The sequence below is a fragment of the Aplysia californica genome, unplaced genomic scaffold (genome assembly GCF_000002075.1).
Source record: "Aplysia californica isolate F4 #8 unplaced genomic scaffold, AplCal3.0 scaffold00022, whole genome shotgun sequence".
Lineage (NCBI taxonomy): Eukaryota > Metazoa > Mollusca > Gastropoda > Aplysiida > Aplysiidae > Aplysia > Aplysia californica.
Window position 1 is genome coordinate 344,124 of NW_004797292.1, and position 22,588 is coordinate 366,711.

The following is a 22,588-nucleotide window of genomic DNA, read 5'->3' on the forward strand; positions in this document are numbered from 1 at the left end:
AATCTACAGGGTATTGACCTTTTTACAGATTATGCCGTGACCTCTCTTGTCGTATCTCCATTTTTAATAACAGTGAAAACAGTTCATAACAGAGAGTGAGCTTATGAAGAAGTCACATTTTCATTGTTAAAAAAAATGGAGATACGACAAGAAAACACTGAGGTCGCGATGCACACCTTCCCAGTGCCTTGAAAAAAGTTTTTAAAAGTGATGAACGCCGTATATTTCTCTGCTACTCTGCAATTTATGCGTTTTTGTGGCCTTTCCAAAAAAGTGGGATACCAGGGTGTAATAAGTGTAAGGACCAAAATCAATTTTATGAACCAACTCGAATTCTGAATGTCATTCAGAACATGGAACATGCGCAGAAATCCCCACGGGCCAGTAGCGTCAGGCTACTCGACCTTGATCAGGCCACCCAAGGACCTTAAACAAGAAAACGTAACCTTCTTGTAGCCACCCGAGATCGGGCGACCTAGCCGCTCCGTAATAATAATAGGCCTACGTGGAGCAACTTATCCTCAATTTAGTATCCCTTTAACAGGTGAATCAGTGTCACCCAAACTTTGTGCAGCAGTTTGTATCAGTTTGTCTTAACTTAATCATATTTTTTCAAAATAATTGCAGGCTAACATTTCTTCATAAATTTATATAAAATAGGGGCCTACTATAAATCTCCGCCATGCGAAAAAAAGGATTGTTCACTGCACATTCCCGCTGCTCGCACACATTTTGCATACGCATAATATAATGGCCTGCGCCATAGCTCACCAATGACACTTAAATGAGTTGCAAAACTTGTTACAGGAAATTGATTTCATACACAGTGAACTCATCATTTGCATAAAAGGTTCTCAAAATATGTGTTAAAAAAGTATAATTGTCGCGATTAGCATAACATGACAGACTTGCTTTTAAAAGCTTGCCTCAGCTGTAAATCTTTCAAAGTCTCTAGAGACCGCCAACTTGATTTTTTAAATTATAGGCCCTCGTAGTTATTAAGGAATTTTCTAGAATACACCTATGTTTACAAAAATATTGATCAGTTTGGGTAAAATGATACAAGTCTTTGTACCGAAGCTGGAGAGTCTATATGTTCGATGGTTTAGGAAATATTTGACAAAAAGTAGCGCCACGAATTTTTGACCGCACTATAGGCTAGGAGTTTTTACCCAGTCTACTGTCCATCTTAAAGGAGTTTACGTGAGTTTTTTAAATTTTATTCTATTTTTAAAAAACTCAGATAGATCTTAATAATAATAATAATAATAATAATAATAATAATAATAATAATAATAATATATACCATTTATATAGCGCATTTCCAAAAAAAGTAGCTCATTGCATTTGGCGCAATACACAAGCCATTGCAAGCTGGTCAATGCTTTCGAACTGATGTGTTTCTTCATCTTAACGGCATACACAATACATGTACATGTATTAATTTAATGTAAAATATAACTTTTGACAAATATTTTTTAAATTTTGTTTTCTTTCCTTTTTTCGGTTTTATTTTTAGCAAGTCTAGACGGCGCTGTCAGGCTGAGTTGCTACCTGTAAACAATATGGCCGCTGGCATGCAAGTCGGCCTTGGTATGAATGCGTCGCCAAACGAACCAGTTGCCTTCATAACGTAGTCTAATATGCCAAAGACCGCAAAGTGCGCTCCAAAACGGTTGTGGAATAGTGTGCTTAATAAGATGAATTTGTAGAAATACAGAGTCGAAAAAGCGTCTTCTTCGTACTTTGAAAATGATACGGAGGCCGAATAAAAACACATTTATTGAACCTGAAAGAAAAAAAACAACATTCATATAATTGTTCACTAACCTACACATGTGATCTTATTATTCAAATGATTTGGCGATCTGCGATCTGCGTTGAGTTGATGCTATAGCTAATGAAGATTTAAATATTGATTCATTTGGGGGCTTGACAGTCTGATCCCTTTTTGTGGTGTTGTATGGCGGCTGAATGTGACGTGTAGAAGAGTATATGAATTCTGATCTTGTGAGAGAAGGGACAGAAGATCCTCAAGCATTTCAAGATGGACATCAGCAATAACCCACCATTTGGGTTAAACTTAGAAAACAGGAATGATGAAAGTGAAAATGATGAATCAGATAAAGCTGAAGGAGGTTTTGACACCAAAAGGACCTTCTCTGAATTAGATTCAGATTCTGAATGTTTCAACGATGAGGGAATACTGGTAGCTACTAATGATGAATATGACCCTAAAAATATGGAAGGGGATACAGCTGCAGAAGATCATGACCCAATTTTTGAGGAAATCAAGGATGCCATTGCAAGGAGACAGTCACAAAGTAAATCGTCGAGTTCAAATAGAAGTGTCACTTCAGATGATACACCTCAAGTGAGGATATCAGATCAGTATGTTTCCATCCCCTATGGTATCCAGCCTCGTGCAAGCTATGAACATGGAAAGCGGAGCTCTGATATCATGGGAGGTTTGTGCTGGCTACGTTTGACATCTCATTTGAAAAAACCTTGTGCCACAAAATGGTTATTAGAAGGGAGTGGGGGAGAAAAATTATTTTTAGATTTCCTGTAAGGAACAATAGCTCACTTGTTTGTACTGTCTTTATTATTAGTGGATGAATTTAAGCAAGGAAAAGGTGATGTATGTGGAGTAGAACAAAACCAACTGTTAATTAATTTTTTTTCGAAATAATATGGAACACAGGTTTCTTGAACTGTTATATATTACCTGTCACAACGTGGTGGAATCAGGTGCTCGTCCAATTTTGGGCATGTGGCGCTATTGATATCATCTTAAAGCTTGTTCAATTGTTTTGCTTTCGGTGATAGAAATACTCATCTATCGTGAATCATCATCATCATCCATAGCCAGATCTACGACAGACATTGGCGATCATGGTTTTCCATATTCCTTTGCTAGGATGCTCTAAAAAAAGCTACGTTTCCCTGATCTTTCCCTGTTACCCATTTGTTTACGTTCCCTAAGTATGTTGTTCTGGGCCTACCCCTGCCTCGCTTGCCCTCAATTTTGCCAGTGAGAGCTAGATGTTCAAGACCCTTAGTGTCTATTCTGCAGGTGTCCCAAAAACTGCATTTTTGTCTTTTCCTGATTGTTTTTAACATTGTGCGTCCCACGTGGGCTTCATCTAACACTACCTCATTTGATTTCTTTTCCTTCCACGATACTCTTTGCAGTCTCCTAAGAAACCACATTTCTGTTGCTTCTATTTTATTTTCACTGTCTTTAGTGATTGTCCAGCATTCACAACCATATAGAAGGGTTGACCAAACATAGCATTTCAGGACTTTCATTTTTGTGCTCATTGAGATGTTTCTATTTTTCAGGATTGGGTTCATTTTTATTGAAACTAGCCTTAGCCAGTGTAGTTCTCCTTTTTATTTCTGTGGAACATTTGGCGTCAGATGTTATCATAATATCCTAGATATTTAAACTGTTGGACTTGTTTGATCTTTTCACTTTTGCTAATGAAATTACAACTAGGATTTGCTGCTTTTTTGGATATTACCATGCATTCTGTTTTCTTTACATTCAACAATAATCCTTTACGTTCACTTTCTGTTACAACAGTATCTTGAAGGTCCTTTTCAGAGCCTGCTATTAAAACTGTGTCATTTGCATACCTGATGTTATTTATATTTTCTTCTATCGTGAATAGAAGTTGAAATATTTGAGATTGAAGAATGTGGGGGTCGCCTGGTTTCAGAAGTAAAATTAGCGAGAAAATGGCCGTCAAAGTATGGGGACTTCCATAGCCCAAGAGTCCTTGGAAACTGCAAATTTACATTTTTTGTGCCTTTAATCAACGTTTTTCCATACGATCCACACATAAAAATGTTTTTGAGTGAACATATAAGGTGTTGAGAAAAAAAAAAAATTCTATAAAAAGTTCCCTAAGTGGCCGAATAATACCGATTAGGAGAAACGGGCATTTTCTCTAAAGTTTGAAAATTTTTATCGAATTTTAATTTTGGAGCCAAACTCTTTTATAAAATGTCCATATAAAAACACATTCCCATGAGAATTTTACTGAAAAACATTGATTAAAGGCACAAAATGTGTCATTTTTCTGTTTTCAAGGACTTTAGCTATTGGAGTTATCAGATTTTGGTGGCCATTTTCTCGCTAATTTCACCTCTGAAACGAAGTTACCCCACTTCCTTCAATTGCAAATATCTTTAGGTCTATTCAAGATAGATAGATATTTATTTAATCGAAAGTGAGGCAAATAAATCAGCTTTTGAGATGATACCAATAACTCCATATGCACAGAAATTGACGAGCGTCTGATACCACCGCGTCGTGACACTTTTTTTTTTTCTTGGATGTGTTTTTGTCATAGTTAAAACACTTGTTTTGATAAATGATCAGCCTCGCACTGTATTTTCTTGGTTTTTAGTACAGGCTCAAAGGCACCTCAATAAATTTGTAATGTCTGATATTATCTTCATGTTTTGACACATGAACCAGGCATAATGTATTCATTGCTTTGAGTTTCAGGAATAAATTTGTACTAAGTAATATAGTCAGTTGCATATGTGTTATCACATGGTTTATTCTGATTTGATTCAACAGTCACATACAATGGGAGGATGAGACAGTTTATCATCCTTGACTCCAAAGGCATCACAACTTGGAAAAGGGATGCTGTCAAAAACAGGGGTAAAGTACCTTTAGAAATCAACTGTTTAAATTGTGGCAATAGTCTTTAAGATTTTCACTTACAAGTAAGTTTATTTCATAGTGATTTACCAATGCAATCAGTTATGAATTCTTCATTTTTTTATTTTCAAAAGTGATTCAAAACCTATGGTAACACAAAAAAATCATATATATATATATAGATATCGTTTCAGTGTCTATATCAGTATGGGCAGTAAAGTGTACTCATTAACTTGAACATTTTTGTTGTTTCTATTCATCTCTTTTAGATCTTGTGTTTCTTGTCTTTCAATTTACTATTTTTTCATCCTTGTCAGCTGGCACAGAAGGTTTAGTTGAATGCTTTTCTATTGATTGTTGACTTTTTACATATCTTTGTTAGTTGCACTGTACTAAATCATTTCAAGTAATTAGGGAGTGATGTATTTCAACTCAAAAGAGCCTGAGGTGAGAAATTTTGCCTTCACGTTGTCTCTATTTCTTCAGTTGAGCGAGCTCTGCAGTACCCGAAGTACGAGTACAGGCTGATCACCTACATGTTGTATGCCAAGAAGTTTAACTGCTACTTTGCTCTGGGGAAAGATTTCTCCTTAAAGGTAGGCATAATATATTGGTCTTGCATGTTGTGTCTCTAGCATGAGATTGTCTTTTTAGATTGGAAGATATTTATTTAGTATCTGAAACTATATATGTGTGTGTGCGTGTGTGTGTGTGTGTGTGTGTGTGTGTGTGTGTGTGTGTGTGTGTGTGTGTGTGTGTGTGTGTGTGTCTTTATGGAATTGATATATTTGTCTGCTTGCATTAAATTCATCCTTGGTTCAAGTTACATTCCCTTATTCATTTGTCGTCAGTGTATTTGATTTCTGAGGGTTTTTTGTCGCTCATTCAACAGTCTCTTCTTTCCTGTCACTGGTTCATGTGAGATTGTCTTCATCTGGCTAAGCATCCTGAATGCTCGAAAAAAATGTTTTCTGCATATATGGATGAAAGTGTGAAACTGATATTACTTCAAAAATGAAGAGTAATCCCAGAGTGTTTTTCTTTCATTTTTTTGTTGTTGTCAGGTGTACAACAGAGATTTTTGTGAGACTTGCTCAGTGAGTGCAGATTTGAGGTCTGTTCTGTTCATGCTGTTTAATCCAGTTCGAGACGAGCTCATTACGGGGGGAGTAGGTGGAACCAAGGTGAGAAGACTTTAGGATTTGGAATGTTGTTGAACTTCCAGGAATTGTTTCTGAAGAGGAATATAACTTGCAATACTCAGAGTCACATTGCTGGTGTATTTCAACATCTTTCTGGGCTTGAATCATAAAAACTCTGTCACACCTCTTCATTAATCATTTCAAGTGAGAACATATAGAAATGTATGTGTTATGTATTATTAATGTAGGTGTATAAAGAGAGCAAATCTAAAACAAAGATAACGTCTCAATTGTAACAAAATCAGAAGTGCGTGTTATAAACAGTTTTGGACAACAGGTACTGATATTACTTATAACGAAGGATTTGTATGACTGTTATATTATTATGAATATTATTTTTCTTTAAAGATTAAAAAAGTTTATCTGTAACCAGGTATCCCCTGAAGGCTCTCATGATTTCACAATGTTAATAGCTCCCTTATTGAGCCTTTCATTCCTTTTTGAAATTTCATCTCCTTTGGGGACATAAAGGTTATTATCATAATTATTTTTGGTATTATTTCTTAAAGTTATATATATTATTGCTGTTATTATCATTTTTCTTCATCAAAAGATCTATAACCTAAAAGGCTTTTGTCAGCTAAATAAGTTAAAATTGCTTTAGTTTCAAATCATGTCTTTTTGCTGCACACTTAAAATATGTATGCACTACAAATTTGACTGACTTATCTTCAGGTCTGGAGATTCCATCAACAAGTTGGCAAGTCTATTGTGGAGCTGAAGCCTCTTGCAAATTATGGGCTAACACTGAAGTGAGTTAATAAAATTGCCTCTTGTTTTGTTAATCACCAAATGATACAGAGGGTAAATAATTCTTTGTGGTCATCAATGTCATCAATCTGTCTACAATTTGTAAGAAAAATATGTCTCTGTCGTATTCTGCTTAAAGGACAGACACCCCTATGGAAGGTTTGATATTCTATTTATAAGTATGCTTCCCAGAAAATCTTATTCGTAATACTTTCTTCTCTGGAATGCAGGTATGAGCTTCCCAATGTCGGAGGAAGCTGGGTGAAGAGAGTGGAACTAGACCATGACCTTGAGCATCTCTACTGCTGCAGTGACACTGACCTACATGTCTACAACTTGACAGGGAAGCTGCTGTTTAAATTTGAAAGGTAAAAGCGAGATAGAATAAGTTAAGTGCAAACCGTTTGTAGAAATGTAAAGGTTCTTAATGCAGTGATTGCTCATATTTTAAGTATTTCTGAGTATATGTTGTGACATTCACTGGACATGCAGTGAACTGTGAGAGTCATTTGCTAATATTCTTGTATTTATTCTGGTGTTTTTATATGAGAGCTGTCATTTTGATAATATTTTAATGTGTGTTGGGTCTGCTGATTCCCTTCAATTTCCTTCATCTGCTTTGAGGAACTTATGAGACCCAAAAGTGTTGGTTGTTCTTATTGCCCAGCTAAAATTAAAATTCATTCTGAACCTGTTATTCCTCAAAGTTTGTTTTGCATTCGCACTAAACTATATGTGTCACGACGTTGTTGAATCGTGCGCTCGTGAATTTTTGGACATATGGAGTTATTGGTATCATCTTAAAGGTTACTCATTTACCTTGTTTTCAAAGAAATAAATATCCATTCATCTTGAATAGAAGTTGAGATATTTGCGATTTAACCCTCTTAGTGCTAAGCCATTATTACCATTACTTTCCTTTAGTGCTGGGTTTATTTTAGAAAAATGCCAATTTTCAACATGGTTATGAAAAAGCTCATATCTTTCTTGTTTAACAAAATTTCTAATTACAGTAAGAAGGAAAAATTATTTGTCTTAAATAATGAACTACTCTTATGTCTGATCAGATGTGTTTTTTTATGATGTTGCTGTTGTTGTTGTTGGTATCAAAATCCTCGTCATTTTTAGTCCAGCCTGCTTGGAGATCAGCAGGAATATCGACGTCCTCTTCTAGGCTTACCCTCGCTAGATCTACGACACGGTATATCCTCATCATTCGCACGTAGATCTAAATCTTTTATTAGAGGACCTAATCCTTCAAACTCTTTATCACTGTTGCTCGATTCCTGGAAAATGTTGGGTAAATGTGTGTCTTAATCAGCTGACAAATCCGACATTTTGAAAACTGTAAACAATATCCGAGAAAATTGCTGATAAAAAACTCCAAACCGATCCCTGACTATGAAATGGGCGGCCAGCGGCACTAATAAACGTTGCACTAGTGGACTGTAGACACCAGCAGTTTAAAAAATGGCAATTCTCATGTCAGCGGTATAGTTTTTACACTCATGTCGGATCACGACAGGTGGTCGCAATGCGCGTGAAAGGGAGGTATGATCATCACGACCACTCGTGATGCCCACGCAGAGGGTTAAGGAGGTAGGGTCGAGTGGTTTCAGAGTAAAATTCACGAGAAAATGGCCACCAAAGTTTGGTGACTTCCATAGTTTTAGAGTCCTTGGAAACTGCAAATTTACTTTTTTTGTTCCTTTAGTCAACGTTTTTCCGCAAAATCGACACATGAAAGTGTTTTTCTATAGACCTACAAGGTTTTGAGCCAAAAATCGAAAATTCGATAAAATGTCCAGACTAGCCATAAAATATTGATTTCTTGGATTTCATTATTTTGACGAGCGCCTGATTTCACCACGATGCTTCACATTATACATTACTAGCTACATAACATTTTATTGAAGAAGTGATTTATCTTCATTGCGAACAACTGAGTGTGTTGAAGAAAGTATGTTTTTATGTTATGATCTCGTGTGTTTATATATGGTCGCTTTTAAGGACTAGCAGGCTAACCCTGATTTTGGGGCTTTCCAGAAATCTTGACCTACACCAAAAGTGGGCATTGCCCTACCAATAGCAGAAGTTTGGTTTCATTGGTGTGTGTATTTGTTTGGTTATAGAGAAAACTCTCCTTGACTTTTAAAGAAACTGAACAAGGAGCAAAAACTTTACCTTTGATTTTCTGAAAACAGCATTTTTGGGGATAGCCCCCTTGTGCTTAGAAGCGACCATATGTGAATGTGTGTGTGTGTGTGTGTGTGTGTGTGTGTATGTGTGTGTGTGTGTGTGTATGCATTTGCCAGTTTTACATAAAAGAGAAGGAGAGAAATGAAGAGAGAGATTGAGAAACAGAGAGAAGTTTAGGGGGGGGGGGAGAGGAAGAGAGAGAGGGAGGGGGAAGTGAAAAAAGTTTTAGCAGCCTGTCAAATGCTAATCATGTAGAGTATCTCTCCTGAGTTCAGCGCAACTTTCCTACTTACTTCATCAAAATTTGTCCTCAGAGCTCACATGATGTCCATCACTGGCTGCCGATACTCTAAGAGTGCCAGTGTTCTTGTAACATCAAGCATTGATTGTGAAGGTGGCGTGTTAATTCTTTTCTGTGTTTGACCAGCTTTACATCTTTGACATTTGAATCTGATTACTCTTAGTCATTGGTGATAGAAAGGTAATAAAATAATAATATATAACATTTATAGAGCGCATTTCCAAAAAAAGTAGCTCAATGCGCTTTACATTGGAATACCCATTTTTCAAAAACCTTTCTTACTACTTCCTTTCTTCTCAAGCAATATACATTAATGCACACACACACACACATACACACACACACACACACACACACACACACACACACACACACACACACACACACACACACACACACACACACACAGAGACTATTTTCATCCAGACATAGGAAAAGAACAAATATAATGAAAGATAACGTTAAAAGCTTATGAAGGATAGGCCTGTAGGAACAGAAAATGTTTAAGATGTCTTTTGAAGCTATCAAGTGTTCTTATTTGTCTTAGTTTCATGGGTAATCTGTTCCACATAAATGGACCAAGATATGAGAAAGATCTCTCTCCATATGATTTGTATGATTTTACAGGTGTCACAAGTAGGGTGTTATCGTTCGATGATCTTAGGTTTCTCCCTGGTTTATATATACTGATAAGTTCTTGTAGATAAAAAGGAGCAGTTTTATTTACACATTTGAAACACATGACGCAGATTTTAAATATTATTCGTTCTTTTACAGGGAGCCAATGCAGTTCTTTTAATAATGGAGTGACATGGTCTCGTTTTTTAGATCTTGTTATCAGTCTAGCGGCATTGTTTTGAATTACTTGTAAACGATTCAAATATTTGTTGTTCAGACCTGCTAGGAGTGAGTTACAATAGTCTAATCTAGATAGGATAAGAGATGTTACCAGTGTTTTTGTGGTCTCTTCGCTTAAGTACTTTCGAACTAGGCCTATCCTTCTCAGCTGAAAATAAAGGGATTTGGACAGAGATCCTACAAACGAGCCCATTGATTGTATTGGTGGTCATGGTCAGTCATATTTTATTTTCTGTTTCCCAATTTTTTTTCAATCGTGATCCTACCTCCTGACCCCCTCCCCCTTTCCTCGGTCATCCTCGCCCCCTTACCTGGTGCGACTATTTTTGATGACTGTATTTTCTTCTAAATGCTAATGTAAAAGGCTTTAAAAAGTATGCCAGATAAGCCGATTAAATGTGTTCTCATTTCTATACCCATCCAATTTTACTCTGTTCCTTCTTTCTATATTTTTGCATTTCTAGACACAAATCTGTTTAACTATATCATGAGTACACCTTAAAAAAAAAAAAAACAGGTTGAATCATTCAACACAATTTCATGTGCTTTTGTCATTTCCAATATCTTCTCATGACTTACAGTTAAAGTCTGGAGTTTGATGGGTGGCCTTGTCCACACATTCCGTGGTCACTCTCGAGCAGTGACGAACCTGATTCTTCACCCAGCCACCCCTAGCATTGTCATCACCTGCTCCCTTGATGGGACAGTCCGCATGTGGTCACTCGACACAATGGACACACTCTATAGGTAGGAGAACGTTACTCCTAGTTGACAGGGTGATAATGAGAGAGAGAGGGAGGGAGAGAGAGAGGGAGAGAGAGAGAGAGAGAGAGAGACAGAGAGAGAGAGAGAGAGAGAGAGAGAGAGAGAGAGAGAGAGAGAGAGAGAGAGAGAGGGGGGGGGAGGGAGGGAGGGAGGGAGGGAGCGAGAGAGAGAGAGGGAGAGAGAGAGAGAGAGAGAGAGAGAGAGAGAGAGAGAGAGAGAGAGAGAGAGGAGGAGGGAGAGAGACAGACATACAGATAGGCAAATGGAAAGTTCTCATTGTGAGGCTGACCATTTACTTTTCATTTTTTAAATCGACTTATAACTGAACAGGGCTCACTACTGGTAGTTTTAGAGATTGCCTTTATGTTCATGTTTTTGGACCACACACAGTTAATTCAGTCACAAGCATTTGAATCTCTATTTCTTTTATATAGACAAAATAATGAGATAAAAAATGAATGTCAATCTTTTCTGTTAATCCTGAACACTGCACTACTGTGAAAAATCATCTTCTTCTTCTTCTTCTCGATCGCATCACACTTGAAGTCTGGTATCTGTCATAAATTGGGCCGTCCTGCTCAGTTCATCTGGCGGCCGGTATAGCTTCTCTTGCAGCATCAGTGGGGTTGGTCACGTTTCCTGTCTTAGGGCCCTGTGTGTCTTGCAGTGCTGAAGGATGTGTTCAACTGTTTGGTCCACCTCTCCACTCTGGCATTTTGGTGATTGTACTAGTTTAAAACATTTATACATATGTTGTCTCAGTCTTGTGTGTTGTGTCCTTAGTCTGAAGATAATCACTTGTTGTTGGCGGGACAGCTCATGGTAGCCATCTGGTGTCTGAGGTGCTTTAAATAGTGTACTTATAATAGTTTTTATTTCTATGTAGTTAACGCTGTTGTCTGGTTGCTCTTTCTGTGCTCCTAGTTTGGCCATCCTGTCTGCCTGCTCATTTCCTAAGACACCACAGTGTGATGGAATCCACTGCAGCATGATCCTCAGACATGGGATGTCCTCAATTTCTTTTCGTAGCCTTGGTAGTTTGCCGGAAGTGATTGCCTGCAGTACTGACATGGCATCTGTTAAGAACACTACTTGGCTTTGCGGGTCTACCACATTCTTGATGATGTTTGCTGCATGTATTAGAGCCTCCGTCTCTGCCCTGTAGTTTGTACAATGTCGCCCTGTTGGGACTGCCTCTGCTTGTCGTCGTCCATTAGGGAATTGTACGTACACTTTGGCTCCTCCTCTTTTCACAGCACCAGTGGCAGATCCGTCTGTATTGATCCTTTTCCATGCTTCTCGTGGGTATCTTTGTTCAAGCATGGACAGGGTGAGGGACTTCTTGCTCAGGTCGCTGTGGTCATCTTTTGTGGTGAACATAGGAATTGATGTGTGTATAGATATGTTTGTGTTTGTCTTTTCCCATGATGGTGCCTCTGGGGTGTGATTCAGCATGTTCACGGTGGCTGGTAGATAGTCCTGTAGGGATCTTTGGATTTTTCTGCTTTCTTTGATGAAGTTGGACCTTTTTAGTCTTGTGGTGTTTGATCTGGCTGTTCTTGTGTGCAGTATATGATCCTCCATAGCTATGACCTTGGTGTACTGTATGAGGGCCTTGCATTCCCATCTCCTCTTCAGGGCCACTATAGATGTTATTTGTTCCATCTTTTCTACAGGCGTTGACCTCACTGCTCCAGTGATTATTCGGAGAGCCTGGTTTTGCACTTTTTCCAGAGTGTATTTGTGAGTCTGTGCTGCAGTCATCCATGCACTGGATCCGTAATCATGATAATACAGTATTTCATGGATAGGTCGAACACAGAAAACTCGATATCACGCATCCGTCAAACTGTGGCTGCGGTCCCGTTTTTTTGTTCTTCTTTATCTTCGTAAGATATCCCTCAAACTATGGATTCCTCGAACTACCGAGGCAGATCCTGATGAATTCGAGCTATCCATGTTATACTGTAGTAACAAGCTGTCCAGATGGTCAAATCTCTGAGTAATTAGAGGGAAGACCTTGGTAGATCCTATGCTGTTTCTGCACATTCTTATTTTTGTCTGTTGTTTTGCTTTTTTTCTTCCCAGAATAAAACCTTTTACAACATTAATAGGTTTCCTTCTACTTCTTTACAGTTGTTTAAAAGATGTTTCAGTGATGTCCTTCTCATTCTACTTCTCTGTCTTGAAAAATGTTGCTTTCTGGGCTTAGAACATTTGAACAACTCACAGCGAAATATGATTGAAAATTATGGAAAATGCTTTATCTTTATTTTTTCCTCTCTTCGCGGCTAGCCTGGTGGTGTCTGTTGATGGAGTTCTCTGGATGGGCCTCACTGATGATAATATGCTGTTTATGAGCACACCAAGGGCCCTGACGCTGTGGAACCTCAACTATAGCATGCAGTTCTGGGCCCTAGCCCGTAGCAGTGTAACTCGCATGAAGCTCTGTGGCAGCAGGGACAAGACCACAAGGCTGATGGCTGTCAGCGAGGATAGCAGGTGCTGATTGAAATATTGATTCAAATTGGAGTCATCATGTTACTTTCCATCTCTGTAGAAGATTCCGTTTTCTTACTTGAAAAGTGTATAAATTTAATTTTATTATATTTTGTGTGCATGTGTGTGTGTGTGTGTGTGTGTGTGTGTGTGTGTGTGTGTTTGTGTGTGTGTGTGTGTGTGTTTGGTTGTAGGGATGGGGGGATTGGATGGCTCTGAAAAACATGTTGGGTTAAAACATTGAATTACTGAACTGTTTCAGTTGGATCAGTCTAAACTAGCAAAGTCCACCATAGAGAGGAACAACTCACTTTATCTTTTCAACCCCAGTTGATTGATTCTTAAGTGTTTGTGGCGGTCTTAAACTTATTAAAAAAATTGAATGACCGAGTGAATGGTATTGTTCTGCTTTTTTAACAGGGACCAATCTTTCTTGTAACTGAAAAATACTACAACATTATTGGTACAGCAGTGCATTCACTTCTCCAATGTTCAGAGTAGAGTATTAATGTGATTTTGTGATCACCATCACATTGAAATTAACCATACTCAAAATGAAATTGACATATATTTTTTTCAAAATAAAAGGGAAAATGTCCAGAAAAGCTATTAGCTTAAAAAATTAGTTGCCAGCTGAGATCAAAGTTTGGGTTATTATTGGCTTATTGCTCTTTTTTTGGTATTCACATTAATCCTTTTAAAAAAAATGCTTTATATGCAAGTATGTTTTGCTTCTCTGTAATAGGATATAATATCATAAAAGTAAAATATAAAAGCAAAGAAAGCCATTGTCTATAGTTTATGTTCTGTATATTCTGAAATTTTAAACTGAGACAAAAGCACAAAATAAGTCTTTTTTCATGTTATGTCTTTAATGTTAAAATGCTGATCTGTTCCCCAGTATACGTCTGATGGCACGGAGCAACTGTAAGAACCTGAGTACTGTGCTGCCCCCTCCCAGCATCTCTCCGCTGCAGCGTGTACTGAGCGTCTGCTACAGCCGAGAGTTCAACGTCATCTACATGCTTATCAATCCTCACGAGATTTGGTTGTACACCAGCAGGTGAACAGCTACTCAATTTACTGAAGGAAAATTAACCTTTTCCTTTTCACACTCGTTGTCAGTAATGGCTGTCCATATTTTTTTTTCAAATTTTTGTGCACTGAGCAGCCTCCTCATATTCACATTGTTTTACGCGTAGTGGAAGTAAAGGTAAATTGTTACTTGGATTGCTGACTCTGTCACACTTTTCTCACTACATGTAGAAACATTGTTTTTTTTGTTTAGCAAATATCTTTGTTGCCATACTCTTTTCAGTACTAAAGTGACCTCACTGTAAAAGATTGAATTTGAAACTTGTATAGTTTGATTGTTTTTTGTAATGTAAGCCTCTCCTACTACTACTAAAATATACAGTCAAAATTGTCCAAGACGACCGCCCGTTGTCGAGGAGAAAAGTGGTTGTATTAAATAGGTAGACGTCTTGGTCAGTGTCATTATGATATAGCAAAACTACAAGTGGGAAGTGGTAATACCTACAAAATAATTGTCTTGGGCAGGTAGCCGACAGAACAGGTTGTTTTTAAATATCTTTTTTGTAAGTCATACTGGTGGGGGGGGGGGGGGGGGGGGGGGGTCCTTGCTAAAATCAGACATGTAAGAGGAAATGATCAAATTTACAAATTTTGATTGTGGTGGCTCACAGGACGGACCCATGTTGTAGAATGGCAGTTTGGGATGTGATTGACATCCAGGACACCTTCCTGGAACAGAGGCATGGCACAAACATGATGGGGGAGGAAATGGGAACCACCACGTAAGTACCAGAGACTGTTCACTGCTAACCCCTTACTGTTGACTGTGCTATCTGAGTTTGCTGGTTTCAAGATACGTACCAGAGATTGCTCAATGTTAACCTTACTGTTGACTCTGTTACCGAACAGTTTGTTGGTTTCATTTTTTCAGGAGATTTGTGTGCATTTAAACTAAACATTAGACCATCAGATTTGGTATTTTATGTTTCAGATTCTTGTTGGAAGTGATTTAAATTGATACTTTTTTTTATTCCACAAGCATTTATTGTATAATGGTTAGGTTTTTTTGCCTTGCATACCAAGTACATGAATTCTTCCACCTCTCTTCTTTTGAAAACTATCCACATGAACTGTTTCTTTACATACCTGTCACTTTTCATATCTCTTAATGCATATATTTTTACATTAACTTACATATTTTAATCATGTTATGTCTGCATGATGCATTTGAATGCCCTTGCGTGTTAGTGCTGCATGTATTCTAATGCCATTGTAGGCAACTAATATGGCTCGTAAAGTGCATTGAGATTTGTAAGTTATTGAAATAGGTTATATAAATGTCTAGTATTATTATGATGATTATTATTATTATTAATACAATTCCCATACCCAGAAGATGATTTTATGTTGGCTCGTAAAATGTAGTTGACAGTCTGAACAGCTTATTCAGTGTGTTGTGGAGAATATGGTACTCATGAAATAGTTTACATAACACTCTATGGTGTATAAGGATAGACAAAAAGTGATTTGTGAGTAGTTTGCCAAGAAACAAGATTTTTCTCCTGTTGTTTCAAATGTCTCTTGCAATTTCAGAATTTTGAAAACTTTGTTTTTGCTTTGTTTATTTGTTGCAAATAAACACAAGGCTTATCTTTGGAAAAGAGCAGGTACAAAGATTTCTTTTTTTCTACAATTGACATAACTAACCATCTGACTCGATACTACACTTTAAAGAAACCCACAAACCCTTTGATGCCAATGTTATGAAGAACTTAACTTTCCCAGGTCATCGTGGAATAAACCATCTCCTAGCCACCGAGCCACGGAGAATGGGGTTGGCAATGAAGTGCTGTCCAACTGCTGTTGTATTACAGTCCTCAACTCCACGGCAATGGTGTGGACGGATGAAGGCTGTTGCTGTCCCATCAGGGACTCCTATCTGCTCTTGGGTTTAGAGGTATGCTCTTAGTCTATATTATTAGGCTATAAATTAGGATGTCAATCATACCTACAAAGGTTTGTTTTGTGATTTTTTTCTGGAAATTGAAGGGGTTACCTATTTTGTAAAAAAGATGCTGGTTAATTTTGTCTGTGAGCAGATTTTAAGCCTTTTTCCAAGTTTTGCACAAGTTGTTAAAGGAATTTCCCATTCGTTTATTCTGCATCTCTAGTAAATTTTAGTTTCATGTAAGGGGAATTAATAAAGTGAACATTTATCAGAAAATGTTAATGAAATAACTATAATTTTATTGTTTTTTAAATTATGTAAATTGTTTTGAAAAACAAGTTAAAATCAAAGTCTTTTTTGACCAATTTAGTGCCTGATTCAAGGGAAAAGAAGAATTCTAATTCAACAGTATTTCTATGAAATGATTGTAGTTTCATGGGTACAGACTGGTCCATTGCTGTTCAAGGAAAGTATGCAAAGACAGATTTTTTACTTCAGATCTCCTCTTTTGTTATTTCCTAGGATGGCAGAATCTTGTTCATGGATCCTGTGATTAAAGGACACAAGTATCTAGAATTCAAAACTGGGAAAGACCCTGTAAGTATGGGTACAAAGGATTTAGCTTTAGTTGAAGTGATAGGCACACATTATATGGTATTTTTCTTTAGACGTACATAAAATCAGATCTAATCATTTCAGCATTCCTTGATTAGATGAGCTTCATCACAAAACACATTATTTGCACGTTTAGTGCCTTAAACTTTTTTTGGGTTGGTGCACCTAGGTAGTTCTTGGTGACCGCTATGACCATAGCAAACAATGAAAGTCACAGATGATTAACTGTCTTGATAATAAGGATTCAATTTTTTCTTTTTCACAGACAGCCTTGTAAGCTGAATGTAATATTTACACTAACACATAATCAAAGTAGATTAGATTATACTAATTTTTTTAAAGGCCATAAGAGAAGATGAAGAGAATGGCTTCTCTTCAGATAAAAATCTAATACAAAAATTTTACTTTTATGTCTCATTAATATCCTATATTTATATCTGGATGGCTTCCCTTCAGATAAAAATCTAATATAAAAATGTTACTTTTATATCTCATTAATATCCTATATTTATACCTGGATACCTGGAGCTGCCATCTCTGGCTTAGAGGTTGACATGCCATGACCTACCAGAGCTTACAGTTGCTTTCTACAGTTATAAACTCTGTCGTACTTAGGCCAGTACATACCTTGATGTTAATGGTCCACATTGTTCTTTGTCCACCCTTCGCCCTTTTGCCCCACATCTTGCCTTCAAGTATTTCCGTTATAATGGTCTGGTGGCATTTTATATGACCAACATTTATGTGGCTGAAATAAAAGCCTTTCGCGTTATGTTATAAGGTCAGATGATACAGATATCTATGGGATTATTGCAGGTTATTTCTGTTCTAAATTTGTAATAATTTCACCTGAGTCAGGGTAAGATATCTTCATTGTTTCTAATCACAATGCCGATTCAATCTTCAATGTTATGTCACCTCAGTTTTATTATAATATTTTGTTCTGGTTTTCCTGTATCAAACTCCTTTGATATATTTGTGTTATTTTCTCGTTTACATTCACTCCACCAGTTAATGGTATTGGCCCATTCCTTTAAAGCTTATTATACCCTGTACTGAGGATAGAAAGATTGTCTGAAAAAATCACCTCTACTTAGTTTATTATATCACACCAAATTTCCTGTTTTGGATGATTCAAGTATGTCTTATCTTATCCTATCTTGTGTTTTATGATTTACCAGAATGACTTCTCTTTTTATTTTCAAATGTGGCCACTGTGCTCCTGACAGCATCAATACCTTCATGGCTGTTCACCATAGTTTGTTGTGCTGCTTTTTCTCAAAAATTGATTTCCCTGTCAAGAAATACAGCAGCACGATTTCACTTCTTATGTTATCAGCTGATCTCTTCACATGCCAACCTGCCTATCACATACCATTCATCTCACTGAGACAATCTCATTTGATCACACTTTATTTCTGGACTAAAACTGTTCTTTTGAGCTATGCCAGGATTTTGTCGACATGTGCACAAACTTGAAGCTATTTTGTATATGCAGATAAAGCATTTTAAAATCTTTTTTTTTGATCTGTCAACAAGTTTTATATAGATTTCACAATGTATAAAATGAAATTTAAAAACTCTATTGTTTTAAATTTTAAGTCTTTTGTGTATTTTTTTATCATCATAAGACAACTTTACTCCGTAACCATTTTTTTTCCTAGTAATTGTCACTAACGTGACAAAATTAGGTTACCACTAATGTAACATCCCTCACCCGAACAGAAAAAGTCCAATAGCAATAAGGAATCTCCACTAGACTTGAATGCCATCCTAAATTTCCCATTGTTCCTTCGGCTGGAGGCTGTGTTTATTAAGACAGTTTTGCATCATGGCCAACTGTTAAGGCAGCTGAATAGTTCATAACTGATTTCTCCTCCTTAGAGAGGAGCAGCAATAGAGAGGGCAAGATGTAAAAGTAAGATTTTCATCTCATCCCTCCACCCCTTGAAACAATCATTGCTGTTGTTTTTTCACAGCTGATCTGTTTACCTTCTCTGTCTGCAGAACAGCTCTACTTGTTCCACTGACTTGGGTAATAGTGTGGAGAAAGTGCCAAGCCAGTTTTTGTCCTCTTTCCCTCCCCTACAGAATTATAATCTACTCCGCATTATTATAGTTATCATGATTGCATGTTGATGCTTCTCTTTAACTCAAATACACCAGCCACGACTTACCTGCAGAATCCCTCGCTCTCCCTCTGCAGGTGTTGGACATGTGTCACGACACAGAGCACAACGGCCTCATCACACTGTACAAACTTAAAGACAGAATGCAGATTCATGTCTGGGGGTTACCGGACCTTGAACTTCAGCATGAAATCTATGTGTCTCCGGATCTCAGGGACTATGCCCGTGTGGTGAGAATCAACAACAAAGTCTACATTGACACCAGTGTGAATAAGTTTTTGTTCCAAAGATTAAGATTGGAAAATTGTCTTTAAAAATCCTATTACAACACTGGCAATGAAACAGATACCTTGTTTTTCTAGGGCCTATTACTGAGTTCTAATTTCTGTGGATTTCATTACATAAGTTTATAAATTTGCACAAAAGAAAACATCAAAAGGGGTACGTCTTTAAATACACTGCCTTCAGTTGAGTATTGCTGCGGATTGTGAGCCAAGAATGTGCTTGAAGCTTTAACAAAATAGTGTTTTCTGTGTCATCATGTATTCCCACATCTCTATCTTTTCTATTTTACTTGTCATGTGTGTTTCCCATCCTACCCTCCTCTGTCCTTCCATTCTTACCACCCCCGTACTTCCTTTCCAGGGCTACATACTTGTAACAGGACATGAGAGCGGCAGTGTCATCTTTAACACCCTTGAACACGCAACAGATCCAGGGCTGCACAAGGCCAAAAGTGAGTTTGTGTACATGAAGTCTCTCAAGAAAGACAAGATCGTTTATATATGTATAAAAGCCTCTGTTTACCTATCTATTCCTTTATTTACCTTCGCAATGCTTTTTTCCCTTTTGTCCATGTTCTAGATTACCTTTCCAGTGTCTTCATTCACCTTTCCAATTTCTTTCTGTGCATTCCAGATGCCTCTTTTCACCTTCCTAATGCCTCTGTCTACCTTCCCAGTTCCTTCATTTACCTATCCAATTTTTTTTCTTCTGTGTTTTCCAAATTCCTCTATTTGATAATAATAATAATAATAGATAGCATTTGTATAGCGCATGTCCCCGCTCAACAGCAGGCTCTATGCGCTTTACACTATATTATTACCCCAGCAGACCATAGAACATTCCGAAACATTCTCAGCTTCCCGGGAAGCATACAGTGCAAGCAGCCGATTAAGCGCTCAAACACTAACAAACTGACAAGATCTTTCGCTGTCTATAGCCGGGTACCCATTCCCACCTGGGTGAAGTGAGGAAAATTCATGTAAAGTGCCTTTCCCAAGGACACAACGTCGGGCCTCTGACAGGATTCGAACCCACGACCTTACGGTTGCGAGTCCGAGAGCCTAACCACTAGGCCACCGACGCCACAGGCATTTGCCTCCCTAGTCTTTCTATTTACCTTCCCAAGTGCCTTTGTTTACCTTTATGTCAACCCAATGCCTTTGCTTGTTCTCACTATACTTTTGTTTATAACTGAGTTTCATTTTATATGTTTTTTAGATTTATGTATTACATGTGTCCTCCTCCTCTCCCTTGTTCTTCTGCTTCTCCTGTCGCACTTGAGAAGTCATTCAGGTTTTGACGTAAATTCGTTGCATGTAATGAGTCATTTTTCTCTGCAGTTCCTTCAGGCTGTGAAAAGTCTGACGTCCTTATGGTTGTGTTGTTATCCCCAGTGCTTCCACCATACCACGAAGTGATTGACACCCACCATAAGCCTGAACATCAGGCACCAATCATCACTGTTGATGTCTGCACCACTCTCAAGATCTTCTGCTCTTGCAGGTAATATCCCCCATAGTGTTTGATGAATTTTTTAATGATGCACCGGGTAATGTTTCCTACTTGAAAGCACTTCCTTGAGCAATATTCTCTCTGCCGTTCCTGTTTCTGGAGTGCTTCACACCCACTTAGAAGAGTAGCCATAGTTCATCGTCAGGTATAAAAAATTGTTTTAAAAAGATCGCTTTCAGTTATCCATGTAGAAATTTGAATAACAACAGCAGTGTTTAGTTCCATTACAAATTATGTCAAAACAGCCATTTCTGCTATCATTTATAACAATATTGTCATATGCTGATATAAATGAACCCTAGACGCAAAAAAAGTATCCTGTATAGGTTTTAAAAAAAAAATTATATTAAAAGTGACTCCAGAATGTGATGATTTTTGTTATTTAATGTGAAATTGGCTTCTCCAGAATTGACAACCTAGCGACAGATAATATCATCAATGGTTGGCTTTGATGCATACTCTTCAATTCATCTTTCACAGGGTAAATGTTTATGGTTGTTATCACTGTGCTCAATTCTGGTGTTACTCTTAGTTTTCCGAGTTGGCTTTTTGAAAAATTTATGTTAAAATATTTTGTGTGAGTATGTCACTTGTATTTCTGTTATTTATTTGTGTGTCTTTTTTTTGGCAGTGATGATGGTGCCATAAAAATCTGGAGTGATGATAACGTCCTTATGACAGAGATCATGTTAGACACGAGTCTGACGTCAGCTTGTTTCCTCAACACCATGGGGGACCTGTTGGTTGGGTTTCAGAAGCACATCTTCTACATGGACCACACTAAAGGTGAGAATTTCAACAATTCTTTGTCTTTGCTTCTGAAAAGATGAAACTTTATGTTCATTACATGTTTCTCCTGTTGGTTTGTTATGAAGTTTTTGAGCCTTTAATGGCTCCATTATTGGAGAAATCCACTCTTAATGTACATGATCAGCTGAGTCAACAGTTGCAACATGCACGAAAGATTTTTAAACACTGACAACAGCCAAATGTTATCAAAACATCAAACAGAAGAGAAATAACGTAAAAGTCAAGAAAAAATGTTTAAATCCTTATGTAAAGTTAGTACAGAAAAGTATATTATTATACAGTCAAGCCTGCTCTAATGACCACCTGTCCAAGAAAATCACCTATCCAAATGACAAAGTCCCACTTCCTCCCTTACTTAAAAAAAAAAGTTATAGTGACATTGACCACTTTACTCCTCAACAACGGGTGGTATCGGTGGCCTTGTGGTTAGGCTATAGGACTCGTAATGGTGAGGTTGCGTGTTCGGGGGTTTGAGCCGCGGGCCCGACGTTGTGTCCTTGGGAAAGACACTTTACACGCATTTTCCTCACTTCACCTAGGTGAAAATGGGTATCCGGCTATAGACAGTGAAAGATCTTGTCAGTTTGTTAGTGTTTGAGCACTTAACCTGCTGCTTGCACTGTACGCTTCCTGGGAAGCTGAGAATGTTTCTGAGTGTTCTATGGTCTGCTGGGGTAATAATATAGTGTAAAGCGCATAGAGCTTGCTTTCGAGTGGGGATATGCGCTATACGAATGCTATTTATTATTTATTATTATTATTATTAATCTTGGACAGGCTTGATTGTACTTTCATTAAGTCTATAATAACACTTGACAAGGCTTGCATCACAGCCTAACATCAAGAATAATGTGGCTAACAATTAGTGTGTTGTATATGTCACCATGGTTTCCTTGGTTCCCTAAAGTGCCTATATTTTCTACTGCTTTCACATTATTCCTTTATAAATGTCTGTCTTGTTAATTTTTTCCAGCTCTAAATACCATTATGTGTCAATGC

The 22,588-nt window shown here is 37.5% G+C and overlaps 1 protein-coding gene across 1 annotated transcript in view; it reads left to right on the top strand.

Moving 5' to 3' along the window:
* Positions 1–666: 666 nt before the first annotated feature.
* LOC101848406 overlaps positions 667–22,588 on the top strand; it is a gene marked incomplete in the record, with an annotated part of 65,621 nt that continues 43,699 nt past the window's right edge. Inside the window, 18 exon segments of the mRNA XM_013087882.2 lie at positions 667–1,203; positions 1,520–2,468; positions 4,595–4,681; positions 5,168–5,277; positions 5,746–5,865; positions 6,559–6,635; positions 6,864–7,001; positions 9,147–9,226; positions 10,573–10,738; positions 13,052–13,258; positions 14,157–14,318; positions 14,962–15,072; positions 16,076–16,247; positions 16,761–16,835; positions 19,060–19,212; positions 19,628–19,718; positions 20,662–20,770; positions 21,411–21,565. Of these exon segments, the coding sequence (XP_012943336.1) occupies positions 2,048–2,468; positions 4,595–4,681; positions 5,168–5,277; positions 5,746–5,865; positions 6,559–6,635; positions 6,864–7,001; positions 9,147–9,226; positions 10,573–10,738; positions 13,052–13,258; positions 14,157–14,318; positions 14,962–15,072; positions 16,076–16,247; positions 16,761–16,835; positions 19,060–19,212; positions 19,628–19,718; positions 20,662–20,770; positions 21,411–21,565 (2,434 nt within the window).